Source organism: Rutilus rutilus (assembly GCF_951802725.1).
Source record: "Rutilus rutilus genome assembly, chromosome: 9".
NCBI classification, from domain to species: domain Eukaryota; kingdom Metazoa; phylum Chordata; class Actinopteri; order Cypriniformes; family Leuciscidae; genus Rutilus; species Rutilus rutilus.
Genome location: NC_140223.1, coordinates 24,859,222 through 24,883,627, shown reverse-complemented (window position 1 = coordinate 24,883,627; position 24,406 = coordinate 24,859,222). Strand labels below are relative to the sequence as shown.

The 24,406-nt window shown below is 36.8% G+C and overlaps 2 protein-coding genes across 9 annotated transcripts; both read right to left on the bottom strand.

Annotated features, from left to right (window-relative positions):
- Positions 1–1,045: 1,045 nt before the first annotated feature.
- On the bottom strand, positions 1,046–11,808 carry fhdc4 (FH2 domain containing 4). Its single transcript, XM_084418047.1, has 12 exons — positions 11,666–11,808; positions 10,752–11,105; positions 9,130–9,191; positions 7,285–7,387; positions 7,025–7,110; positions 6,800–6,900; positions 6,322–6,392; positions 6,078–6,185; positions 5,907–5,977; positions 5,118–5,235; positions 4,383–4,547; positions 1,046–3,135 (listed from the first exon to the last, which is right to left on the bottom strand). Exons 2-12 carry the CDS (start codon positions 11,064–11,066, stop codon positions 2,053–2,055), a joined length of 2,283 nt encoding a protein of 760 aa, XP_084274173.1. The 5' UTR covers positions 11,067–11,105; positions 11,666–11,808; the 3' UTR covers positions 1,046–2,052.
- A 1,492-nt stretch (positions 11,809–13,300) lies between these two features.
- On the bottom strand, positions 13,301–23,322 carry arfip2a (ADP-ribosylation factor interacting protein 2a). Of its 8 annotated transcripts, XM_084418715.1 has the most exons (11): positions 22,921–23,091; positions 21,400–21,504; positions 21,065–21,121; positions 19,343–19,451; positions 19,172–19,234; positions 17,555–17,635; positions 17,110–17,222; positions 16,364–16,585; positions 16,068–16,225; positions 14,153–14,327; positions 13,301–14,048 (listed from the first exon to the last, which is right to left on the bottom strand). In XM_084418715.1, the coding sequence occupies exons 2-11, from the start codon at positions 21,493–21,495 to the stop codon at positions 13,893–13,895; spliced, it is 1,230 nt and encodes a 409-aa protein (XP_084274841.1). In that variant the 5' UTR covers positions 21,496–21,504; positions 22,921–23,091; the 3' UTR covers positions 13,301–13,892. The 8 variants fall into 8 exon arrangements, with proteins under 8 accessions (XP_084274841.1, XP_084274843.1, XP_084274842.1 ...); XM_084418717.1 differs by lacking the exon at positions 19,172–19,234 and having other exon boundaries at positions 22,921–23,105; XM_084418716.1 differs by lacking the exon at positions 21,065–21,121 and having other exon boundaries at positions 22,921–23,101.
- Between the last annotated feature and the right edge of the window lie 1,084 nt (positions 23,323–24,406).

Here is a 24,406-nt window from a genome sequence, read left to right as displayed (position 1 = left end):
AAATTTGCGTCTATAAATCTACTAAAAGGTAGTAAAGGGTGTCCAAAATCCAAAAAGAGACTTATATTCGTTTCCCCACAAATGACAAAGTAGATCATTTTTCAGTCCTGTAATTGCTTCACTTTTATCAAGCTTTATAAAGACAACATATACACACACATTATTGTAGGCTATATATATATATATATATATATATATATATATATATAGCCTACAATAATGAATGGCAGACATATTACAACAATAATTAACTCCGAAGGGGAGGAAACATCTTGGGACACACCCGGCCTAAAAGACATATTTAAAAGGGAAAACATCTGGTGCTCTTTTTTCCTTAAACCCAGTTCTGCAGAAAAGTGTTTTATTAAAAGGCACAATAGTTCAGTCAATCCGTGACCTTAGGTGATACGAGTGAAAGTACGTCAGTTTGGGGTGGGGATACGAGGCTACACAGTGCAAGGGTTGGGCTTTGTTTACAGTGGGGTGGGGGAGGTAAGACCGTGTTCGTGGGCTTTCATTATGAAGGTGGTGGTTGCTATGGAGACTGCATCCAGCCTAAGACAGCCAGATGGCAGAAGCAGACTGTCTCCCGAGCCACGTCAGCAAACGCTACATTAAGACATAGACTGAACATTATTACACATTTGCCTATCATGTGCATCATATAGTGAAGACATTTTTATATCATTTAAAGTGTGACGAAAATGAGCATTATTGATTTTATATTGTACTTCCAACCAATATATTAAATAATGATTAATTATAATTCCGTTTCATATAATAATAATAATAATTTAATACATTTGTTTGTTTGTTATACTGAAATAGACCTATCATTTCTGTCATTACATTTATAAACTGTTTATTATAATATATTCAAAGAAATTAAATACATCTCTAAACAACTCATGGTAAGTGTCTGTGATAAACAGCTTTTAGACATGCACTGTAACAGCATGAAATCACACTTATTAGCCACAAAACCTGACCAACACAATCTAATAAGCCATTTTCAGGATGAACTGGACTATAACCATAGCATGTTGTGACATTCAATCAGTGCTTGACCCTTTATTCTCAGTTCTGTGAGACTGATGAGGATGATTCACTCACACAATCACCCAAACACCCCCCACCCCAAATCTCCACCCGACAGGGTCTCAGGCTTTTCTAGAAAGCACTAAAGAGGACCTATCAGGAGCCCATGACGTTATCTATTCTCCCTAACTAAGCCTTCAATGTGTTAATCAAGGATAAAGCTTCTTCTTGTTCCTCTTTACTCCAGAAGCTCAGTGGACAAAAAACATGAAATACCATGTATGACTGCATCAGGTAGCACAGGAGATGTTGTTGAGGTCAAGAGTAACTACGTAACATAAAAAATGATAAATATATTTTGCCTGAAAACAGGACAAACAGCATCATATAAAAATGCACTCGAGCATCTAAGTGTGTGAGCAACTCCTAACTGGAACATGGTCTCTAAATGTTCTTGCAATCTCATATTGAGAATCAAAAGCAGAGGTTTTATCAGCTTGTGCTCTGGAACGACTCAAATAAAAGGCCTTCTTAAATATCCGGAGCTCTGAAAACCACAAATTACATGAACTCTCTTCTCGATTTTATGTGGTGCATTACAACCACATTTACCAACTTAATTGTATTTTGATTGGTCAGTGTATAAACTAAACTAAGAGAATAATTACTCATAGTCAGAGTCATGCATAACTGTGCCTGGTTCATTTTTGCAGATACAGAAACTGTCTCGCCATGGAAATGTAATGCCATATGTACTGCCCCCTTGTGTTACATAAAGAGCACTGCAGATAAACGACCTTATTTTCCACTGATCTCAACACTATATTTAAATTCATTGTGTTTTTTGGATGCCATTGCATGTGCGTTATTTATAGAAGGCGTGGAAATAAATGTCCATTCACTGTTTTAACAAGCAAACACTGACAAAGCACCAAGCTTGTTTTCCTTAAATGCAGCATGACACTCAGCATGAAAGTCTGAATAAATAGACAGCAATGGTTTTTTTTTTTAATATCACGGGTCCACACTGTCAGAATCAAGCTCTTTTGATTTGTCTTTCTCACGCCAGCGCTTAAATAAAGACATAAAGCTGAAGCCCTCTTTAGTGCTTTTAAGTGATGTTGTTAGGCTGTTTCTTTTGCCAGTACCAAATGGCAAGCTCGGCACCGTCTCTTCAGTCTTTGCTTCTGGCTCGGCTGATTGTGACTGTGATAAGTTAACTGATTGTGATTCTTCTAGAGAATTAAGAGGCTTTGCTTCAGAATCTTTATCAATCTTTAAAGAGTTTCGTTGAACAGTGAGCATATTACAATCCACAGATTTCCCTTTTCCAATAACACCTATAGAGGGAGCCGGAGATGCATCCACATCACAGGGCACAAACAGGTCCTCTTGGCTGGTACTTGCACATTTGGCCTCAGGAAGTGCGATTGTGTGCCGGCGATTGATGATCTGGCTGTTCTGCAGCAGAGGGCTGGATTTAGAAGTGTTTTCTTCTATGGCCATGATCAGCAGCTGTCTTCTGTCCTCCTGGAAGAACGTCTGCCTGGGAGACAGGATCGGCGACAGGGCCTCGGCGGATGACATACTACTTCGACTGGACTGGTATTGTAAAACTTTCCGTGACACCTCTCTCATATTCTGCACTTCTTTCTCGGACTGGGCATCTTCCTCCTCCTGCTCCGAAGACACGGAGACTCGCTGATCTGATGAGGAACTGGTACCGGCACTTTCCTGCACCGGGCTTGAGATTATAACCTCTGGGTGATTGGGCGTCTCTTCCTTATCAAAGCTCTCCTTGATCAAGGAGGATTGCATGACACTTTTGATCCAGCTGTCCCTCTTAACCTCTTTGTTGTCAACGGGGTGGTTCTTCTTCAAGGGGGTCTCAGTCAGACTCTCCAGCGTGGGTGAACCGGTCCCAGCTCTACGGCGGGATTGCCGACTGTTGAACCTCTGTAGGATGGACTCCAGAGCATCTCCTTCAATGTCTTTGTCTCGTGATGAGCAGGTGGCGGTGGAGCGTCGCTTAGCAGCAATCTGAGTGCGCTCTCGCAGCCTGCGCCTCACATCCAACATGTCTCGTTCAAGGTTCTCCTATGGCAGAAAGATGATAGAGAAGTGATTTATGTGATTCAAGAAGCTTTCTTTTATCTGGTCAAGGAGGATAAACAATATTTTTTTACAGATGTCTGTGATAATTTAATTTAATTGACAATATTTAAGCAAATTTTTAAAAATCATCTAAAAAAAAAAAAATAAAAAAAAAATCAAATTGGGTAACAATAATTAAATAGGTAAACAATATTTAATATTTATTTATTTATATACATACACACACATATATTTATATATAAGTATAAGAATCAGGGTCACTCATTTTGGCAAACAAATAATAAAAAATAAAAATGATGAGCATAAAAAAAATATTATCTCATTTGAAGAGGTTACATTTACAGATATGCTCAAATGTTTTTTTTACTTTTTATTATTATTTGTTTGCCAAAATGAGTGACCCTGATTCTTATACTCACACACATTGCTGTTGATGCAGCATAACAGGTAAATACACTACCATTCAAAAGTTTTGGATCTGTAAGACTTTTCAATGTTTTTGAAATAAGTCTCTTATGCTCACAGAGGCTGCATTTATTTAATCAAAAAGTACAGCAAAAACAGTAAAACCATAAAATATTATTACCATTTAACTTTTAAAATGTCCGTTATTTCTGTGATGCATCTGCATCATTAGTTCAGTCTTCAGTGTCACATGATCCTTCAGAAATCATTCTGATTTGATGCTCAAGTTGAACTGCGTTGAACTGCTTAATATTGAACTGTGATAATTTTTTTTAAAGATTATTTGATAAAAAAAAGAAAGTTCAAAAGAACAGCATTCATTACAGACAGAAATCTTAACTGTCACTTTTAATCAATTTAATGTGTCCTTGCTGAATTAACGTACCAATTTCTTTAAAAAGAATATAAACCAGTACAACTGTTTTCAACATTGATAATATTAATAATAAATGTTTCATGAGCACCAAATTAGTGTTATTATTAGGATGATTATTAGAATTTTGATCCCAAACTTTTGAACAGTAGTGTGTTGCATTTCTCCTTCATTTTATGCTAAAACTTATCTTTGATGAATTGTTTTTTTAAAAACATTTCCAGGTTTAAACTGCATTTTCAACGTGGTCTCAGACTTTTGGACCCCGCCCACTGTGCATCATTTCAAACATGTTTTGCAGAAGTCCTATTGATTTCTTAACGTGTAAAAAAAACCTGGCTAAGACTGCTTCTTAGACTAGAGCACCTACAATGTATGGTTAGAGAATTACCTGAACTGCTCGTTTGAACTTCTCACAGAAAGAGTAGAAAATGGAGCAACAATCCTCTAGTTTGAACTGAGTGGGGTCCTCACAGAAATACTCTGCTACCGAATCACTCACAGCAGAAAGGGTCTTGAAGGCTGTCTCGGTCTCATTTAACCTGGTTTCTGCATTCTAAAAAAGAAGAAAAGACAAATGGAAGAAGCTGCTGTTCTGATGTGATACTTCTTATTTAACACATTAACATTTCATGCAATCAGGGAAATGCGCTAATGTTTATGTGGATGTCAGCACTTCAGTAGTCAAAAGGCTCAATGGTATGTAACCACACCAAAAGACTTTGAACAAAAAAAATTGCATGCTCACTGTGGCGAGCAGGATGAGGCAGAGGGCCGTGAGAGAGCGGCACGAGGCCGGTGGCGTGATTACTGATGAGCGTACTGGTCTCGTATCTCTCACGGAGGAGCAGAAGCATAAAGGGGGAGTGATGACAGTGGCGATCGAGAGAGGACAGGCCTGAACTTGTGTTGAGTTTTGTTTTATTGTGACAGCAGTCATCCGTGAGGGGCTGATGTCTTTTACTTTCGTTTTGTATTTGTTTTATTTGTATCATTAAAATGTGTTTGAATGTTCGCCGGTTCCCGCCTCCTTCTTCCCACAACATTTAACCTTGTTACACTCACATTCAGAGATAGACTAAATAGGTTCTAACAAAGGAATTGTGAGAAATATAAAATGCCTCACCAGCAGAAAATCCCTCATCTGTTCTTCAAGATCTGGATGTTTACCAGCATTCTGCTTCGACACCTGGACTTTGCTCACTTCCTTTTGGAAATCAGACTCAATTTCCTGTTTATGAATCCTGTATTGAGGAAGACAGACAATATATTTCACTCTTCTTTTGCATTTTCAGAGCAATTTAGTACTGAGCACAATAACTGAACCTTCACAGATTTATTGAAAGACTTTGCTAAAGCAAGGTTGAGATTCTAACTTCAATAAATTAAGATATAAGACTCACAATAGTTAAGTACTAGAATTCCATATAACAGTACCGAGAATCACATATAACACATTTTATAGGTAGAATTGGTATAGTAAACTAAAACTAAATGTATAAAAAAAAAATGTTTCTTAACTGAAATAAAGCTGAAACAAAATAAAATAAATATTAAATGAAAAACTAATTAGAAATGTTGCTTTGGCAACTTACTGTAAGTTAGTTAAAGTACTAAAATAAAATAAAAATAAATGAAAGCTAAACAGAAATATTTAAAATAAACATAAAAATGAGAAAGACAACAAAATTACTAAAACAAACTCAAATTAAAATGAACACTGAAAATAGAAAGAAAAAAAAGCTAATTCAAATGATTAATAAGTACTAAAATATCACTGGTTAAAATGCTGCCTTTATTGTTAAAGTTTTTTAACAGATTTTTGTAGTGTGTCTGTGTGCATTTTTATATTAAATTAATCAGACAAAATAATTATAGGGAAGTGCAATATTTCAAACAGCGATGTGTGGCCTACCTTGCTGCATCTCCAATGTTCTGTAGTTTCTCTGGGAACTTCAGCAGCGATGCATCTATCTTCTGGGCTTGCTGTGGTAACAGACACATGAGAAAAGAATTAACATGGAAATAAAGCTGTGTGTCTTATGTGGCTCTGGCACCACAGTATAATATTAAACATCATTGCTACCATCACAACATAGTGCATGAGGTTCATTCCAGGCTTGTTGGCTTTGGTATCCGCTAGTTTGAGAAGAGACGTTATCCGGAATCCCACCGCGCTGCCAGCGTACCCTCCCTGGTGGAAGTGGGGGCAGAACGATTAGGATCTCATGACAGTGTAAACACACAAATGTGCAGTGGTGTTTTGAGGTTAACCAACTTTAATCATTTTCAACAATCGTAATAAAATACAGTGGTATGATTATACTCACAGAGTTCATGTAGTTCCCTGTTTCCAAGACTAGTCGAATGACTGAATGTAGATCCGCACATTCCAACAGCTCTGGAAATAATTTCATACATGGGTTAGGTGAAATAAAACAAATCAAACCTAGTCACATCCTTGTAATTGCACTAATAAACAAAGCAACTCAAGTTTCCTGGGAATCAAACCCATACAGTTAGTCATGCTTTAAGGAACTATGAGGATCATATAGTATAAGAGTATTTTTAAAGTTGATTTAAACAGAAATAATAATTAATAACCATGACTAGCTCTTATAATATAAATATATTTAATTTGAAGCGTCTACACCAAAGTCAAGTATAACTGTCTGTTGACAAAATAACTATAATTATACATATATATATATATATTTTTTTTTGCTTCAAATAGGGAAGAGGGCATGTTGACATGTTTATGGTAGTACTTTACAATAGGTAGTAATTTGTTGTAATTTACAATCTTACCTTGTCCAGCAGAGGTCATAACTGCAATAGAGTGATTCACCTCATCCACAAAATGGGAGAATTCCTCTTTGAGTACTAAACCGTTCAATCGTTCCTCATAGCTAGAGGAAGAGCAAACAAATAAAAATAATCATGATGGCATATCCAAAAATTACTGTATCGAAAGAGCTCTGTGTACAATCGTGTTAAGTGTGTATTTGTCTTTGTGTGGCTGTATATACCCACCAAGGAACTTTGACAAGTTGTACCATGAACCGATCTGGTTCAGATAAAGTTGCATAGTCTCCTTTAAAATCAAGAAGCTGACGCACCTAATGAAAGAAGAAACATAATGCATAGCAACAAGCTTTTAGGTTTGCGTTTCAAATGAAAGTGCTACATAAAATATTCTTATTCTGGTCTACAGTACAAAAACTTTTATTAAAATGCCTTTTTGGAATTGCTCAGTGAGTGTAACTGAGGCTCTAATCAGATTTTACACCCACCTCTCCATCCTCTGGCAGTAGTTTGCACAACTCCTTCAGTTTCCCAGTACCAAATCTTTCTCCTCTGCCGCTGATAATGTCGTCAATCATTTCACTCACTGGCCTGAGGAGAAAGTTAGAGCAAGATGTGGTAAAATTATAGATCAGGACCACAGACTATTTGAGTTGGAGTTACAAAATCTCAGATTTCCCAAAGATTCACTGGAAGTGGGGCTCTACCAATATGATATAGTAATCCCCAGGCTTCCTTATGAACTTATGAAAATAAAAAAAATAAAACAACATAATAAAATAAATAGTTTTATTATATGCATCAGCTTTTGATTTTATTTTGGGGGCATCATTTACTTAGCCTGACTACGTCAGACTTCTTACTTCCGCTCAATTTCATTTCGCTTCTGTACTCAGTCTGAGACAGCGTAATAGCTTTCCATTTTCCTCTGGCCTGAAAACAGCCGGCCAATCAACGAACAGAGGGCGGGCTGAGAGCCGTGACGTAGACACTGATTGTACCGTGGATGCGTAGATTTACTTCACATAATCTGCAAAAGTCGTTCACAGCCATGTTCACTCCGGTATTTCGCTCGATGGTTTTGTTTTCGCATCATACATGTGTTTACAGTGGAAGTTAGATGCAGCTGAGCATGCGCATAACACGCGCCATAACCAAACGTTATGTGATTGGCTTACGGGTAACCAATGATTTTAAACTTCAGACAAGCGCCTCCCCGCGAGAAAGAAAACGCTTTTCAATTATGCCATGCCAGACTCTGTCTACGAAGCAAAGCGAACTAGCAAAGTTTGGTATTACCAGGCTATCATTTACTCACCTTCGTGTTGTTTCAACCCTGTATGACTTCCTTTCTTCACACAAAAGATGATATATACCAAACAGTTCGGTTCTCATTGACTTCCATTGTATGGATCTCAATGGGAACCAAAACTGTTTGATCAAACAGGTTTGCAACAACATGAGGGTGAGTAAATTAGGACAGAATACATTTTTTTGGGTGAACTATCCCTTACCGTCTCCTATGCCAGTTTAATGTGCGTGACAACTATAATATATTTGAAGGTTAATTTTCTGTGGCGTGTCAACATTGCTCTATTTGTTTGAGCAGCCGAACACAGCAACAATGACTCAACCAATGGCGTGAGTTTGGTGGTGGGACTACCTGTTTGTCCAACCAATGACAGCTGGGGGAATAACTAGTTTGAAAACAATTAATACTTTCACTGCTAATAGCACAGACACACTTCACCTTTAAATAGACTGATTACATTGTAAAACTCAATTTGACATTCTCCAAAACAAACGACACATCAAGCGGTCCATCTGTAAGAACGGTATAGAGGAAGTGTTCAACACATGTACTTCCACACTGTGAGTCATACTTCACCTTGTTCTGGTTGCCATACACTCTTAATCTCCTCTTCTTGGCCAAGCATAAAAAATACCTAGGATAGACAAGCCCCATCTTGCTTTTTTTTTTTTTTTTTTTTTTCTCAAGATAACCAAGCACACCAAACTGGTATCACAAGCTCTAGCTGTAGCACTATAGAACTGATGTGTTCATTAACATGTCAAAGTTAAACTGTCACAATCAACTAATCAATATCTGAGGAGAAATACTGCATGATTAAGGGAACTGCTGCAAGGCTCATCTTATCTCCATGTTTGTACTCCGGTAGAAAAGATATGCCTGGACTGATGTTGTCAGGGAAAATTCATTTGGCTTGCAGAGACATGTGAGCAATGCATCATTTGACTACTAAGCGTTTCCACCCTAAGATCTGCTGACGAAATGGAGAGCTTTTCTTAATACTCCCTTGTGGTACACTCACCTTCTGAACTGCTTGAGGAAGATACCAATGTTCATGTTCTTCTTGGAGTTGAGAATGGACACCTGGCAAGGGAAAAAAAGCCAATTATATGGACATGGCTTGACAAACACAGTTATTAGACTGATTGCTTATTATGTATATTACACCATTAACAAACATAAATGTAAACAGATTGTATCAGGTAGTTACTCCACCCTGATGTGTTTAATCAGTTTAACTATGAAAAACTAATGATGATTTAAGAACACCAACAACCCTGCCTATTAATTTCTTGCATTAAAAATAATCAACTGAACATTGCAATGATGTGATTCAGCATTTGTAAAATTAGATGTTCTGCATCACAGTGTTTTTGAAATGTTCGCTATTCAATATAGGTGGAGTCCACCTTATGTAAACACTTACAGAAAAGACGAAATCCCTCCACCTTTGAAAAGGGTTCAGATCAAACGACAAACATAGTCAAGTGGCATCCATAAATGCCACAGTATTGTCTTATGAATGACTGTAAGCATTACTTGAAAGAGAAAGTTACTTCAAATCTAGTTACAGTGCTAGGATGTTTTTTTTGTTTTTGACTGTGGGCCACAGCATGACAAATCAAGATTACAACAATGAAAAATGTAAAAAAAAGAAAGCAGCAGTCATTTTAAAATCATACTGTCATTTGAATTTCCTTTTGGTAAACTTTTCTTTTCCACTTATCTATCTGACATTAGTGTTAGTTATTGATTAGTTCAGTATCATGTGACTTTGCAGAAGTAAAGCCAGTTTTTAAACATGTTTTCTGACTATAAATGTCATAACATAACCTAGAATTTATTATGAAAAGAACTTAAATTACCAAAGAGTGAAATGATAACGACAAAAATTGTAAATTGGTCCACATTAGCCATAAACCTGGTTAATTTAGTAATATAAAAATAACAATAAATAACTTTCTTTTACACACACGTAAGTATGTTAGGTTTTATATTGGGTCAACAAGGGGACTTTCCATAGACAATGATTTTTACACTGTACAAACTGTACATTATATCCCCTGAACCTAAACCAACTCCTAAACACAACCCTCAGAGAAAACTTTCTGCATTAGCCTGCATTTTCAAAAAGCAGCATTCTGTCTGATTTATAAGCTGTTTTCCTCATAAATAAATAAATAAATGGGTTAGGTAAGGGTTAAAAGTAGCTCCGTATTGTAACAACTGCAGTTTTATAGAGAAATAGATAGAAATACTACGATAGTACACTACATGGAAGATAACTGACCATGAAGAAACGGTTTATGCAAAACTAGCAATTAGGATACCTCATGCATTCGGCATGAGAATATGAGATGCTTGAAATCACCTTCAGCTCTGTAATCATTACTATAGAAGCATTCAAAGATCCCAAAATCAACAGATTAGCCTATATCAAATTTAGTGAGGTTACAACTAACTAAGTCATCTTTAGGCTACAGTGTTTCTGACCTGACCTGAGACAGTCACAAAGCCTACCCTAGTGACAAGCTTGATGAAAGCATATGTAAATCTCTCTGAGTAGATGAGTCTGGAAACACCCATTTACTGTAAGCCTGCAGACACAAAACGTCTTTTCTAGCACATCCCACCTAAACTCACCATTTCAGGTCCTGGGGCCTTGCTTAGGGACTGGCGTACACTGCTGCGAGTTGTGGCCTTGACCTTCTTCTGGTCACTGCGGCTGAACAGCTCCTCCATACCTTTGGTGTCCAACTCGAAATCCCTGCTCTTTTTAGCCGTCCATATGTTATGTTTGCCTATCACAGTGTCCTTTGGTATGGCCTCCCAATTAAAATTACGCATTGTAGAGGCCCGTGTCGTCCCTCTGGAAAACGGGCCTCCACTAGGGAAGAGGGCAGGGGGTGGAGGAGGAGGAGGAGGAGGAGGAGGTGGTGGCGGTGGTGGTGGTATCATGGTTTGGATGTCACTTGCAAAGATACTGCTGCATCATCCCTTTAAAGAAAGGACAGAAAAGGAAACCATATGTTTGTATGTCTACTATCTGCTGTCATTTAACTGAAAAAGGAAGGATTTGTGTAATAGGGAAGTTAACCGAGAAACTGTAGGTGATAAGCACTGGTGAGTATAGCCAAAACCAGGACAGTGAAAAATATCTAATAGGTTTACAAAAGTTTACATGACCTCTACATTTGTCAAAATCTAAATTTGCTAGACATTTACGCAGAAGTAACATGGTACACGCATGTAAACAAAATTACATCTACATATTTGTATGGTACTACAACTAGTTTAGTTAGTTTACCATAAAGCCTACCATAATTTCTTGAGAAACTTTTGAATCTTAAAAAAAACTGTACAACAGTTTTGTACCCTAGGTAATGCCATATTCGCATGTCCTTCTCTCAGTTTTATCATAGTACTTTAATGGTATTGTAGAGTATTACAATAACTGTCCGTGGTGTGGAAAACAACTTGGATATCCATGGTATTTTTAATGTCTATGGTTTTCTCATGGTAACAACGTAGTAGGCCTATAAAAATATTTTACTTACTCGTTTGAGAGGTCGCCAGGCGTCTACCAACAGAACTGTCTGACAATATCCGAATTTACTTTGGCTATATACTCCAGAAGAGCATGCTCCATAGTTGGCTACTCTGTCCCACGGGACTGTTGGTTACTGTATACCCTCTCTGCGGAAGTGTGATGTTGCAATCTGCTCTCTTACCTGTCGCTCACGCCCAGAACTCGTCAGCGCTTGTTTCAGACGTAATCCACGTGTTATGATTGTTCAAATATCATAGAAGTACCGCATGAATAGGTATTGATCCGCCTACATTAACAGACAATAACAGCAACTACCGTTAGAATTAAAGCTTCCATTAAATTTGTTTTAGCATTCCCGCGTTTTCTTAAACTCAGAATAAAGGCCGTTTTACACTGATAATTTTTAAAAGGGTTTAGTACCGCTTTCACCATGGACCATGGGTAAAATATAATGGATTAACCCGAATTACGGAGCCAAGAGGCAACGACTTTACGTTAAAAACAAACGCACAAGCACAACATTAATTCCTTTCATGAGCTCTTTTCTATCAAAACTGCCTGGGAGGTGCTCACTGGACAATTTTCTGAATATGACTATGAATGACTCATTAAATGTAAATGTCTTTACAGAAAGTTAGTGAAAACAATCAGGTTATAATTTTAAGTTTTTTAACAACAGACAACCAATCATAATATGACTCACTGTTTACCTTATTAAATATGAATGATTTGCACACACTGTAAAAAGCAATCAGTTGATTTAACTTAAAAAAGTGAGGAAATCCGTTTAATTAAAATTATTAAGTAAATAACCTTCATGCGTAATTGAAAAATTAAGTTATGTGAACTTGACAATTCCACATAACTTTTTATTTTTTTAGTTTTTTACACATGAAGTTTATTTACTTAGTAATTGTAAGGCAATGGATTTCCTCAATTTAAGTCAACTGGTCACTTTTTACAGTGCAGAAATTGCATTGTAAATTAAAAAAATAGGTGTTCATTTAACACACGAACAACGAAAACAAATGCTTTAACTGGGGTGACGAGACATTTTTATATAATTTCAGAAGACAACCTGAGCAATTCAGTCATATTAAATATTTTTGACTTGATTAAAACAAAGTTAAAAATCAGGTAATGTCAATATTACTACACACATTTGTGGGGAAAATGTACAGTATATAGGACTGGATTGATTTTAACAATCTAGTCAATATTAGTCTATTAGAAAAGACCTCTGTCGAAACAGACCCTCAAAAAATGGGTTGTGAGCATTTTAAGAAGATAAAATACCAGGCATGGTTGCTGAATCAATATTCAAATTGTGTAACACGGATAAAAAATCTACTTGCAAACGTAACAAATTATTGTTAAAGCAAAAGCACACCATTTCTTCCAAGAAAAAAAATGCCTGATCCAAATTGATTACCACAGTGAAACCAAAACCAAGCCCTTTACTCTTATTTGAGTAAAGAGCCAAGGGAATAACAATCCAATCCAGGAAAAGCGGTTAAGTCTTTCCTGGCTGGCAGTAGACTAGTGGCATTTGCTGCCAGCCCGGCAGAGAAACTTGCTGCTTGTGGCAGAAAAAGCAAAAGACACACATGCAAGACACGATAAACATCACAATACATACTCATAAGATTCTATCGCCTTCAAATGTGTTTTAATTTCATATGTGGGACTTCACAATTTACATAATATAAATATATTAACCTTCTTATGACACATACCGTGAGCAATTTTCCTTTCTTATTCCTTGACGTAATCCTCCCCCAAATGACCTTACATTAAAAACAAACGCACAAGCACAACATTCATTCCTTTCAGCTCTATTCTATCAAGATAAAACAAAATATATAAACTGGCCTGGGAGGGGAGTATGACAGTTTTGTGAATATGACTATGAATGCCTCATCAAATGTGAATGTTTTTACAGAGAGTGAATGATTTGTTCCATGTCATTTTACTTTAAACAGCCCATACACTATACCTAAAAGTAAGTTAAGGCAGCTGTAAAGCATTACCACGGTTAGTCAAATCAATATTCATCGGAAGATTTTTCTGGCTTTAAATAAAACGGAACATTTTCCAGGGTTTGGCAAAATAAAAACATCCACTTCTCTTGTCTTAATCATTCATACAAATCACATATAATGCATCTCTTTACATCGCCATCCATCTATTTTCAGGTTTCCATGTTTGAGTGTCTCTTTACATTGACAAAGTGATTACTGTTCCTCAAGCCACGACGGCTTGTCAGAACCCGGTGGCTTCAACTTCACGTTGAACTGTCTGAGAGTCTGTTCCAGCTGCTGCTGATTTCCAGCGAAATATGCCGAGATAGCATTATGAAACAGTAGGAGTTGTTTGTGCATCACCTTTACCTGGAAATAAACAAACAGAAATCTGAAGAAACTATGTCAAAAGCCAGGAGTTCCTCTGACGTATGAAACACAACATGTGAAATCCATGGATTTCAACATGGTACCTTATTCTCATCCAAGAACTTGAGTTTGATGGTGACATCACTGCGCAGTCGTTCATATTTGTCTTTCTGGATCTGGTACTGCTGTTGAGCCATCTCAATGCGCATCATGGCCGCAGCGTCCCGCGGACCCGCGCTCAACTCCTCCAGGTCTGTCCTGTAGGCATCGAATTCCAGTCTAAAACGAAAACATATTTATTTACTAGTATAAACTGGTTCAGAAAATCTATAAAACTAATCCTAGGCTAAAAAAAAGAAGACATATTCAGGAAACCTCCTAGAGGTACAGGCTGTGAATCACTTGACATCATAACTAGAGCTGTCAATTAGAATTTCTGTCATCATTTACTCACCATCATGTTGTTCCAAACCGGTATGTATAAAATAGTTTTGGACTTCCATTGTGTGGACACAAAACAATGAGACATTTCATGTAAAATACCTTCTTTTATGTTCCACATAAGAAAGAACGTCTTTGTAAGGTAGTATCTACAGTAAATAATGACAGAATTTTTGGGTGAACTAGGCTATCCCTTTTATTTAAAAAAACAAGCAAAAAAAAAAAAAAACACATTAAAGGTTGAACAGGTTGGCTTAAAATGTGATGCTTATGATGCAAGATGTGAAAAAAAAAAAAAACATGACGTGTTGACGTGACACATGACACATGACGCAAACGCCAGAATCTGAATACAGATTGACAAACTCAATTGCACAATGAATTGCTGTGGACTGGACTGGATCTAGGAATATGCTTATTTTCAATGATGAGGAAATAAAGCAACACTTTGACTTCTAATTGCCCTTTTTGTAATGCCTTTCCGATACTTGTCATCCACACTAAGTCTTTGACCTATCTACATTTAGGGGGGTTTCTCAGCTAATTTAGATACATGTGATTGATTTGTCTAAGCTCTAAGCTATCTATATATCATATATTTATTTTGCTGACTTTTTTTGGCAGTCCGAATCAAAACTTATTTAAAGCGTTAGTTCACCCAAAAATAAAAATTATCCCATAATTTACTCACCCTCAAGCCATCCTAGGTGTGTATGACTTTCTTCTTTCAGCCAAACACAATCGGAGTTATATTAAAAACAATATCCTGGCTCTTTCAAGCTTCATAATGGGAGTGAATAGTAGTAGTAATAGAATAGAATAGATTTTGAAGCCCCCCAAAAAAGTGCATTCATCCATCATAAAAGTAATCCATATGGCTCCAGGGGTTTAATAAAGGCCTTCTGAAGTGTTTTTGTAAAAATATCCATATTTATAACTTTAGAAACTGTAATCACTGGCTTCTGGTAACGCATGGACGCGAGTCTAGTTCCGGCGGAAGAGTGAACTCTGACCCAACACATGACATCTTGACAAACGTGGAAGTGTAGAGGATAGAGCAAAACAAATCACCGGTCACGAATTAGAAACAATAATTTTTAAAGAGAAATGTCGGAGAAAATTGAGTTTGTTGCCCAGCCCTATTTGTTTAAACGAGAGGCGTCTACTCTCACCTAAGCTTATGCTACTCCTACATCCTACGTCATACGCAGGAACTCGACTCGTGAACGCACGAGAACGTTACCAGAAGCTAATGATTAGTTTATAAAGTTGCATCGCTTCACTTCAGAAGGCCTTTATTAACCCCCTGGAGCCGTATGGATTACTTTTATGATGGATGGATGCACTTTTCTGGGCTTCAAAATCTCAGTAACTATTCACTGCTCCAGCAGTGGAAGAGACAGAATCATTTTTTAGTATAACTCCGATTGTGTTTGGCTGAAAGAAGAAAGTCATATACACCTAGAATGGCTTGAGGGTCATTTTTGGGTGAACTATCCCTTTAAGCAGCTAATAATACTTTCACTCATTTACTCATGAAGTTGATGATGTAACTCCTTAACATCAAACTTTTGATACCTTGCATTCTCATACATCTTGATGGTCATGAGCGTGTCCTCCATGGTTTTGTTGACTAGCGTATTAATGCTGGACACAAAGAAATTGATGGCACCCAGGAGCGTCTCTCCATTCTTGCATAGCAGTCTTTGTGTCTCTGCATTATAGCCAAACTCATCCTGCAAGGGATTAAGTTGAAGTAAGGGCAAATAAGACACTATGGTAAGGTAAGATTCAGTACTAGTAGTAATATGGAACTAAATATAAATTGGCCCAACATCTGCAGCCAGAACAGGGGACACAAAAATAATTAGTACCTGTAATTCAGGGGATTTCTGGCTAAGATCAGCGAAAGTGTCCCCAAGAGCCTGCTGAGTCTGCACCATGTTGTAGAAGTGGTTGGTGAGATCACGTGCTAGTCTCAGAATACACTCGTACTTCAGCTTAGTCTCTCTAAGCACATCGATCTGAGCCTCAAGCTCCATGTCCACCGTCTTCGTACCACGGCCGAAGCGCTCCGAAAACATCTGTTTTGTGCACTGATGAAGAGAGGACAGAAGCAGATACAAATGAATCCCATAATGGCTTTACCTAACATTTTCATAAATCCTAATACCTGTACATAAATAATTTCATTTAGCAAAAGAACATTAAATCAAAAAGTGACAGTAAAAACATTTATAATGTTACAAAAGATCTTTAATTCAAATAAATGCTGTTCCTTTGAACTTTCTATTCATTAAAGAACCCTGAAAAAAAAATAATCACGGTTTCCTCAAAAATATTTATCAACATTGATGATAATAAGAAATCTTTCATGAGAACCAAATCATCACATTAGAATGATTTCTGAAGGATCATGTGACACTGAAGCCTGGAGTAATGACAGCTTTGACATCACAAGAATAAATTACATTTAAAAAATATATTAAAAACTGTTTAAATTGCAATAATAATATACAATACTGCTGTTTTTATTGTATTTTTCCTAAAATGCAACCTTGGTGAGCATAAGAGACTTATAAAACATTAAACTACTATTTCCATGCGGTAGGTTTTTTACCTTGTACGTGTTAATGCTCCACTTTTTCACGCTGTCAAATTTCTCTACAGCTACTCCTCTTGTGGCCTCCTCTGACATCATTGGGTTGCTGTTGCTGTGGTGCATGCTGGGAGCTGAGAGTAGAAAATGCACTATGAATAGCGGTCCATACCCCAAAATACAATATCATTTCAAATTGGACATTTTGGATATAAGGAACACCCTTTTGAACACCACAACCCAGTTTTGTCTATAAGGTTACAGTAATCACAACAAGATTACAGAGAAAGAATGTTACTACAATGCACCATTATCAGACTAGAGACGGATATTTCTGAGGCTGACAAATGAATCGGGGCAAGAATAAAAGGTGTGATGACGGTAAATGAGTAATGACTGCTAATTATGGGCTGGAAGAAAAAGGTGTCTGGCAGTGGCAGGAAAGGGTGAGGAGGCCCTGGGATACCTGGGTAATGTCCTGGCTGGTTTGCTATCCGACTGGCAGCTGAATTGCTGGGAGTGATACCCCTGGATTTGGAGCGGATGTCTGAAATGAATGAATAACAGTGGACGGGGTGGAGGAATGAGATGGAGATGTAGTTTAATTGAAAGACCATTAAGGAAATTGCAATATTAAGTGTTTTGGGGGTAATAGAGATGATTAACAATAACTGTAACATTAACTGTGTTGTAGTTGAGATTAGTAAACTGATGAAAAAAATGATTTCATTGAAGGTATTATCAAAATGTACATAAAACAATAACAATATTGAAGATTATGATGATGAATTATGCACAAAAAAATAAGAGTTAAATGCTTAAAAGTGAAGGTTAAGAGGTTTATAAGAGCAAGGAAACCAAAAGAGAGGAAATGTATACCTTTATATAAAGGTAATGATAAGGTGATAAAAGGTGGAAGTAGAGGATGAAAATGAATGGCAAACCAGGTTGCTGCTAAAGGACTGACTGTGTAGAGTGGCGGTCATAAGAAATGTATTCTATAATTTGGGGTAAATAAAATAAAATTAATATAAACACTACCATTTAAAAGTTTGGGGTCAGTAAGATTTTTTTAAATTTTGATTTGATCAAAAATATTGTAAAAACAGTATTATTGTAAAAAATATATATATAGTTTAAATTGTAATATATTTTAGAATGTGATTTATTCCTGTGATGCCAAAGCTGAATTTTCAGTCTTCAGTGTCACATGATCCTTTAGAAATTATTCTAATATGCTGATTTGCTGCTTAAGAAAGATTTCTTATTAATACCAATGTTGAAACCAGTTAAAAAATATTTTTGTGAAAAACATATTTTTTATGAATAAGATCCTTTGATGAATAAAATAAAAAAATAAGCAGGAAAATAACAGCATTTTTTTTAAACAGAAATCTTTTGTAACATTATCATTTTTTACTGTCACTTTTGACCAATTTAATGCATCCTAACTGAATAAAAGCATTAATTTATTTCAAATAAATCTTACTGACCCCACATTTCTGAATGGTAGTGTATATATATATAAAATAAAATATAATAATAATTTATAATAAATATAAAATATAATCATTTAATTAATATGAAATTTAAATTAACTTTTGTTTCCAAATTTCTATTTATTTAATTATTTGTATTATATATGAATGGATATTCAACTAAACATAATAAATCAAATGAAACTCCTCATGGACCGCCACTGACCGTGTCAGCTAGGTTTGGTACTCAGGCATGTGTTTCAGTACCATGTTAATGTGTTACGGCCAACCATGTTACTGAGCATAAAGAAACAGCACTTAAAGAATGACTGTGTATTTCACAGTTCAAACACATTCAGCTCACAAAAACATTTGTTACAAAACATATGTTTACAGTCCATTTAAAACAAACAAACAAACAAGGGGTTTCTGTTGCATATGCAAACATGCATCCACCATGCGACTGTCCTCAGCACCCTGTAGAAAAGAGCCAAACGTTTGCTGTTAAAATGCTGACAAACACATTTTACACTGAGGGAGAGAGAGGGGGGGAAGCTGTAGAGATTCTAAAAAAGATCTCCTGTCAAGATCTCATGCATAGACACCTGGTTTGGGCGTGTTACCACATCTTCTGTCAAAATACTCCGGGTTGAAACGAACAGCTGGTCCTAAACATATACGTCACCAGAGATGTAAGTCTATCCACATGTCTCAGATGCTGCTTCAAATCAAGATCAGATTCGGACACCGTTTTAAACTATTTAAGCGCTCTTTACCTTTGATGGAACTGGTGGGTATGATGCCCTCTGCTGCCCCTCCGTAGCCTCCAGACACAATGCTGGTTTCATTCAGGTTCGGTCCAGACACCATCACCTGCTGCAAGTCCTATATGCGATGAGATTTAATTTCACAGTATATTACAATCCAGAATACAGAGATGAAAACACATTTAGCACAAACTCTGCACACTAAGTGGGGGGAATGGAAAACACAAATGGGTTTCAAAAGAGTGGAGCAGAGCTATTTTAGCATTATTCATGGTATATACTATTATATCTATTAACATTTTAAATCAGCTTTTTTCCCAGTTTTTATTTAAATTTTACTTTGTTTTAGTAATTATGATTATGTAATTATGTTCATTTAAGTTTTTGTTATTTTGGCTTTATTTTTTTAATTATTATTTTTATTATTTTTACTTTAATGTTTATTACAGTTTTAGTAATTTCAGTACTTAGTTGCTAAGGCAATATTACTAATTTGTTGATGTTTATTCAAGTTAGAGTTCTTCATCTAATATTTAGATATAATTTTATTTCAGTTTTGTTAAATTATCAATGAGTTTTAATAGTTTTAGTTCACAATAACACTGGGATGATGACAGTCGAAAAAAGTAAAAAATAAAATTAAAAAATAAATACAATTTTATATATACAGTGCAATGCATAAGTTTAGACACCCATGCTAAAGTTGACTAAAAAGAGGAATAAAAAATCATATTTTGGAAATTGAACTTAATGCCTTAATTTAAAAAATTAGGAAAAATCCAACCTTTAAGGACACCAATTTTCTTTGTGAATGAATAATGTATCCTAAATAAATAAATGTTCTTCCTTAAATACATGGTGCATAAGTGTGTACACCCCTATGTTAAATTCCCATAGAGGCAGGCAGATTTTTATTTTTAAGTATTTTTTTTAAAAAAAATTTAGGATACTATGCATCCTGATAAAGTTCCCTTGGCCTTTGGAATTAAAATAGCCCCACATCATCACATAGCATTCACCATACCTAGAGATTGGCATGGGGTACTTTCCATAAGATCATCTCTCAATGCAAATCAAACTGGCTATTAGGCTAACTGAAATAAAACCATGCCAATCTCTAGGTATGGTGAATGCTATGTGATGATGTGGGGCTATTTTAATTCCAAAGGCCAAGGGAACTTTATCAGTCAACTTTATATTGTATTAACTTATGCATTGCACTGTATATATTTATTTTTTACTTTATAGTGTTTAAATACTTAAACACAAAAATATGTTGCTTTAGACTAGAAGCTTATTCCTATTCAAAAATATGGCCTTATATTAATACTAAATCCTTACCTTCTCCTTAACACTTTTATAAAATGTTGTAAAAACAAATGTGGCAATTCAAGTTGGTTTATCAAGTTGACCAAGTTGGTTGATAAATACATTGATTAACCAGACCTCTTTAGTTCAGAGAATCCCTATTAAGAAAAAAATTATAATAATTCAGAAGTCACTATAAAACACATGCACATTAAAATATTTGCATGACTGCTTTCCATGTCTCTGCTTGACTTTTCTGACCAGTAAACAGCTCCCGTTTGTGATAAATCCTGCACCAACATTTGCCCAAGCCCCATGACAGCTCAATGATTACTATTTGTGCAACTATGCAAACCATCGACCACACTAAATCAAAGGGAATAGGGCTCCAACATACGAGGACACCCACAAACTCTCCCTCACCATGGCCACTGGCAGTGTGCCTACAATTTCATCTAAGCTCCCACCAATCTGTGCACCCTGTGACATGAAAAAACATAAAATGTGAAGACAGTGCAAAAAAAAGATGGTGAAACAGATACATTGAGAAGATGCTGAAATACACAACTAAAATGAACAGTGTCATATTTACAATGGCTCATTAATGTGTGATTAAGCCAACTATTCAAGGCCTTTCAGATCCAGCTACACAATTTCAACAGAAACAGGACGTCACATCACAATCAGGTCTGGTTCACGACGTAACTGAGCTGCGGGCCTGAAATGAAAAGTAGGTTGGATGGGCAGTGGATATACACCTGCTCAAGACTGTCATCCTCTGCCGTCCTGGTGTCCCCGTTGCTGTTGATGGGTATTTCCATAGTGGCGGCTTTGCTCAAAATACTGTCTGTCATGATGGATATCTACAAAAAAAGACACATTGCAGATGAGATAGACAGACAGACAGACAGACAGACAGACAGACATAGATAGATAGATAGATAGATAGATAGATAGATAGATAGATAGATAGATAGATAGATAGAGACAGATTGACAGACAGATACAGATAGACACAGACAGACAGATAGACAGAGACAGATAGACAGACAGACAGACAGACAGACAGATAGATAGATAGATAGATAGATAGATAGATAGATAGATAGATAGATAGACAGAGACAGATAGACAGACAGATAGGCAGACAGAGACAAATAGATAGATAGACAGAGACAGATAGACAGACAGACAGACAGACAGACAGACAGATAGATAGATAGATAGATAGATAGATAGATAGATAGATAGATAGATAGATAGATAGATAGATAGATAGATAGACAGAAACAGATATATAGAGATAGAGATAGACAGAGACAGATAGACAGAGAGATAGAGACAGATAGGCAGACAGAGACAAATAGATAGATAGACAGAGACAGATAGATAGACAGACAGACAGACAGACAGACAGACAGACAGGTAGATAGATAGATAGATAGATAGATAGATAGATAGATAGATAGATAGATAGATAGATAGATAGATAGATAGATAGATAGATAGAGACAGACAGATATACAGAGACAGCTAGACAGACAGACAGCTAGACAGAAAGATAGACAGACAGACAGAAACAGACAGATAGACAGACAGAGACAGATAGACAGACAGATAGGCAGACAGATAGGCAGACAGAGACAGATAGATAGATAGATAGACAGAGACAGATAGACAGACAGACACGGATAGACAGACAGACAGACAGATAGACAGATAGGCAGCCAGACAGACAGAGACAGATAGAGAGACAGACAGACAGACAGACAGACAGACAGACAGTTAGATTTTTTGGTTACATTACATCACTATAGTAAAACCAACTCTGGTGTCTAATACCACATAAATACTATATTAAAAGTCTTAGTGAAGCATGTGTTGAAATATAAATATGTTTTAACATATAATATAATGTAAAAGTATTAATAAAAGAGTGATAATTACACAATCAACAATGACGTTTTATTAGAAGACCAATATAGCCTACATTGCATGATGAATCTATAGCCCAGTCTATAAGCAATAAACTGGGGGCCAACACACACAAAACATCTAGCATACTATATAGGCATCGGTAAAAACTGCGCCCTTAACTAAAGGGGGTTAGGGATGGATTATACTTTATGCTACATTGTGTGTGATGTGAACAGACGCCATGACGCGCTTCAGCCGGAGCAGGTCAAGCGTCCTCTTCTCGGCGCCGCTGCAGCTGAGCTACGTGTCACACACACCGGGGAGAAGAGGATGCTTGACCCATCTGCCGCTGCTTTACTAACCTGTATGCCGTCTTAACCGCTGAACCGAACCACACGGGCCACATTTAAATTTATTCCATGATCAAAATGCGATGTGTGTGTGTTTTAATGGATGTCCGGATGGCAAATAATCTCCACAGACTCTTCTGTCAATCCTCTTGGTCGCTCGGTAACGCAAATCCTCTCAGTTCTTTGCAAACGGAAGTGACGATGTGAAATTCTTCAGGGTTACTGTAGTAGCGTCGTTACATACTAACAGCATTATAATAGAGAGTAAACAATAGTAGGCTACTACTACTATTATTATTATTATTATTATTTTACACAGAATGCAACCCTAATAGAAATACAAATTTCTGTGAGGTTAAATGTGATGCGCGGCTTTATGTAAAACGACATGAGGGAGATAAACAGAGCCGTTCTACTATACTTAGTATGACCAGGAGGTGTCAGTATCACTTCAGGAATGATAGCATCATTGTGACAGCTCACAATGGTTAACCCGTTACAACAAAGCCCCTTTCACACAGACATTCCGGAAAATACACGGATAATGTGTCCCGGGATTGTTTGATTTTGGTTCATTCACACTGCCAGTGATTTTCCGGAATCTGTGAGTGCGTTCACACACATCCCGTTAAGACACGTGACGTCAGGATGTGATAACTCTCGTCAGATGTCAGTTCTGCTGATAGCTTAGTCACACGAAGACGAGTCCATACTCCCCAGTAGCGCCACTGGATTTGCCGAGTGGCTCGTTCCCCATGGCATAGGTTGTAGAAAGGCCCGTGCGATGGCACGTGCGTCATCACTACGACACACCCCTACAGCATTGGTCCTGGCTTTTGTTCACACAGCCTCAGGGCGCCCGTTCCGGAACTGTTCCCGGCAATGTTACTGGCAATGTTACTATGTCCCCATCCCGGCATCGATCCCGGCATCAATCCCGGGACGTGTTTGCGTTCACACAGAAGGCACTCTAGCAATTTTACGGCAATTTCCCGGGATCAACGCGCTGTGTGAAAGGGGCTTAACTAAAAGCATCCTATATATATCATTTAAGATATAATTTCTTTCTGTGATAAAAAGCTGAATTTTCAGCATCATTAATCCAGTCTTCAGTGTCACATGATCCTTCAGAAATCATTCTAATATGCTTATTTGATACTCAGTTTTTATCAAGCTGTCTCATTAACTATGCAAATTAACATGCCTATACTGTATACACACATATTGCATAAATTAAATGTAGGCTATTTGTTTTGTACCACTTATTCCAATTCAGTCATATAAAACATTAATATGGTACCACATGAAGCACATTTTCAAGTAGCCTACCTGACAAAACTTTTTTTTTTGTGAAACGCCTCACATGCTTCAACTTTGCAAGCCAATAGGCTATGCATCAAGCATGAGGAGGAAGTGAAAAATTGGAAAAGTGTGCTTTTGTATGACCGTTTAAATGAACATCCTTTGACTTTTAACCTTTGACCTCCACATTCTTGCG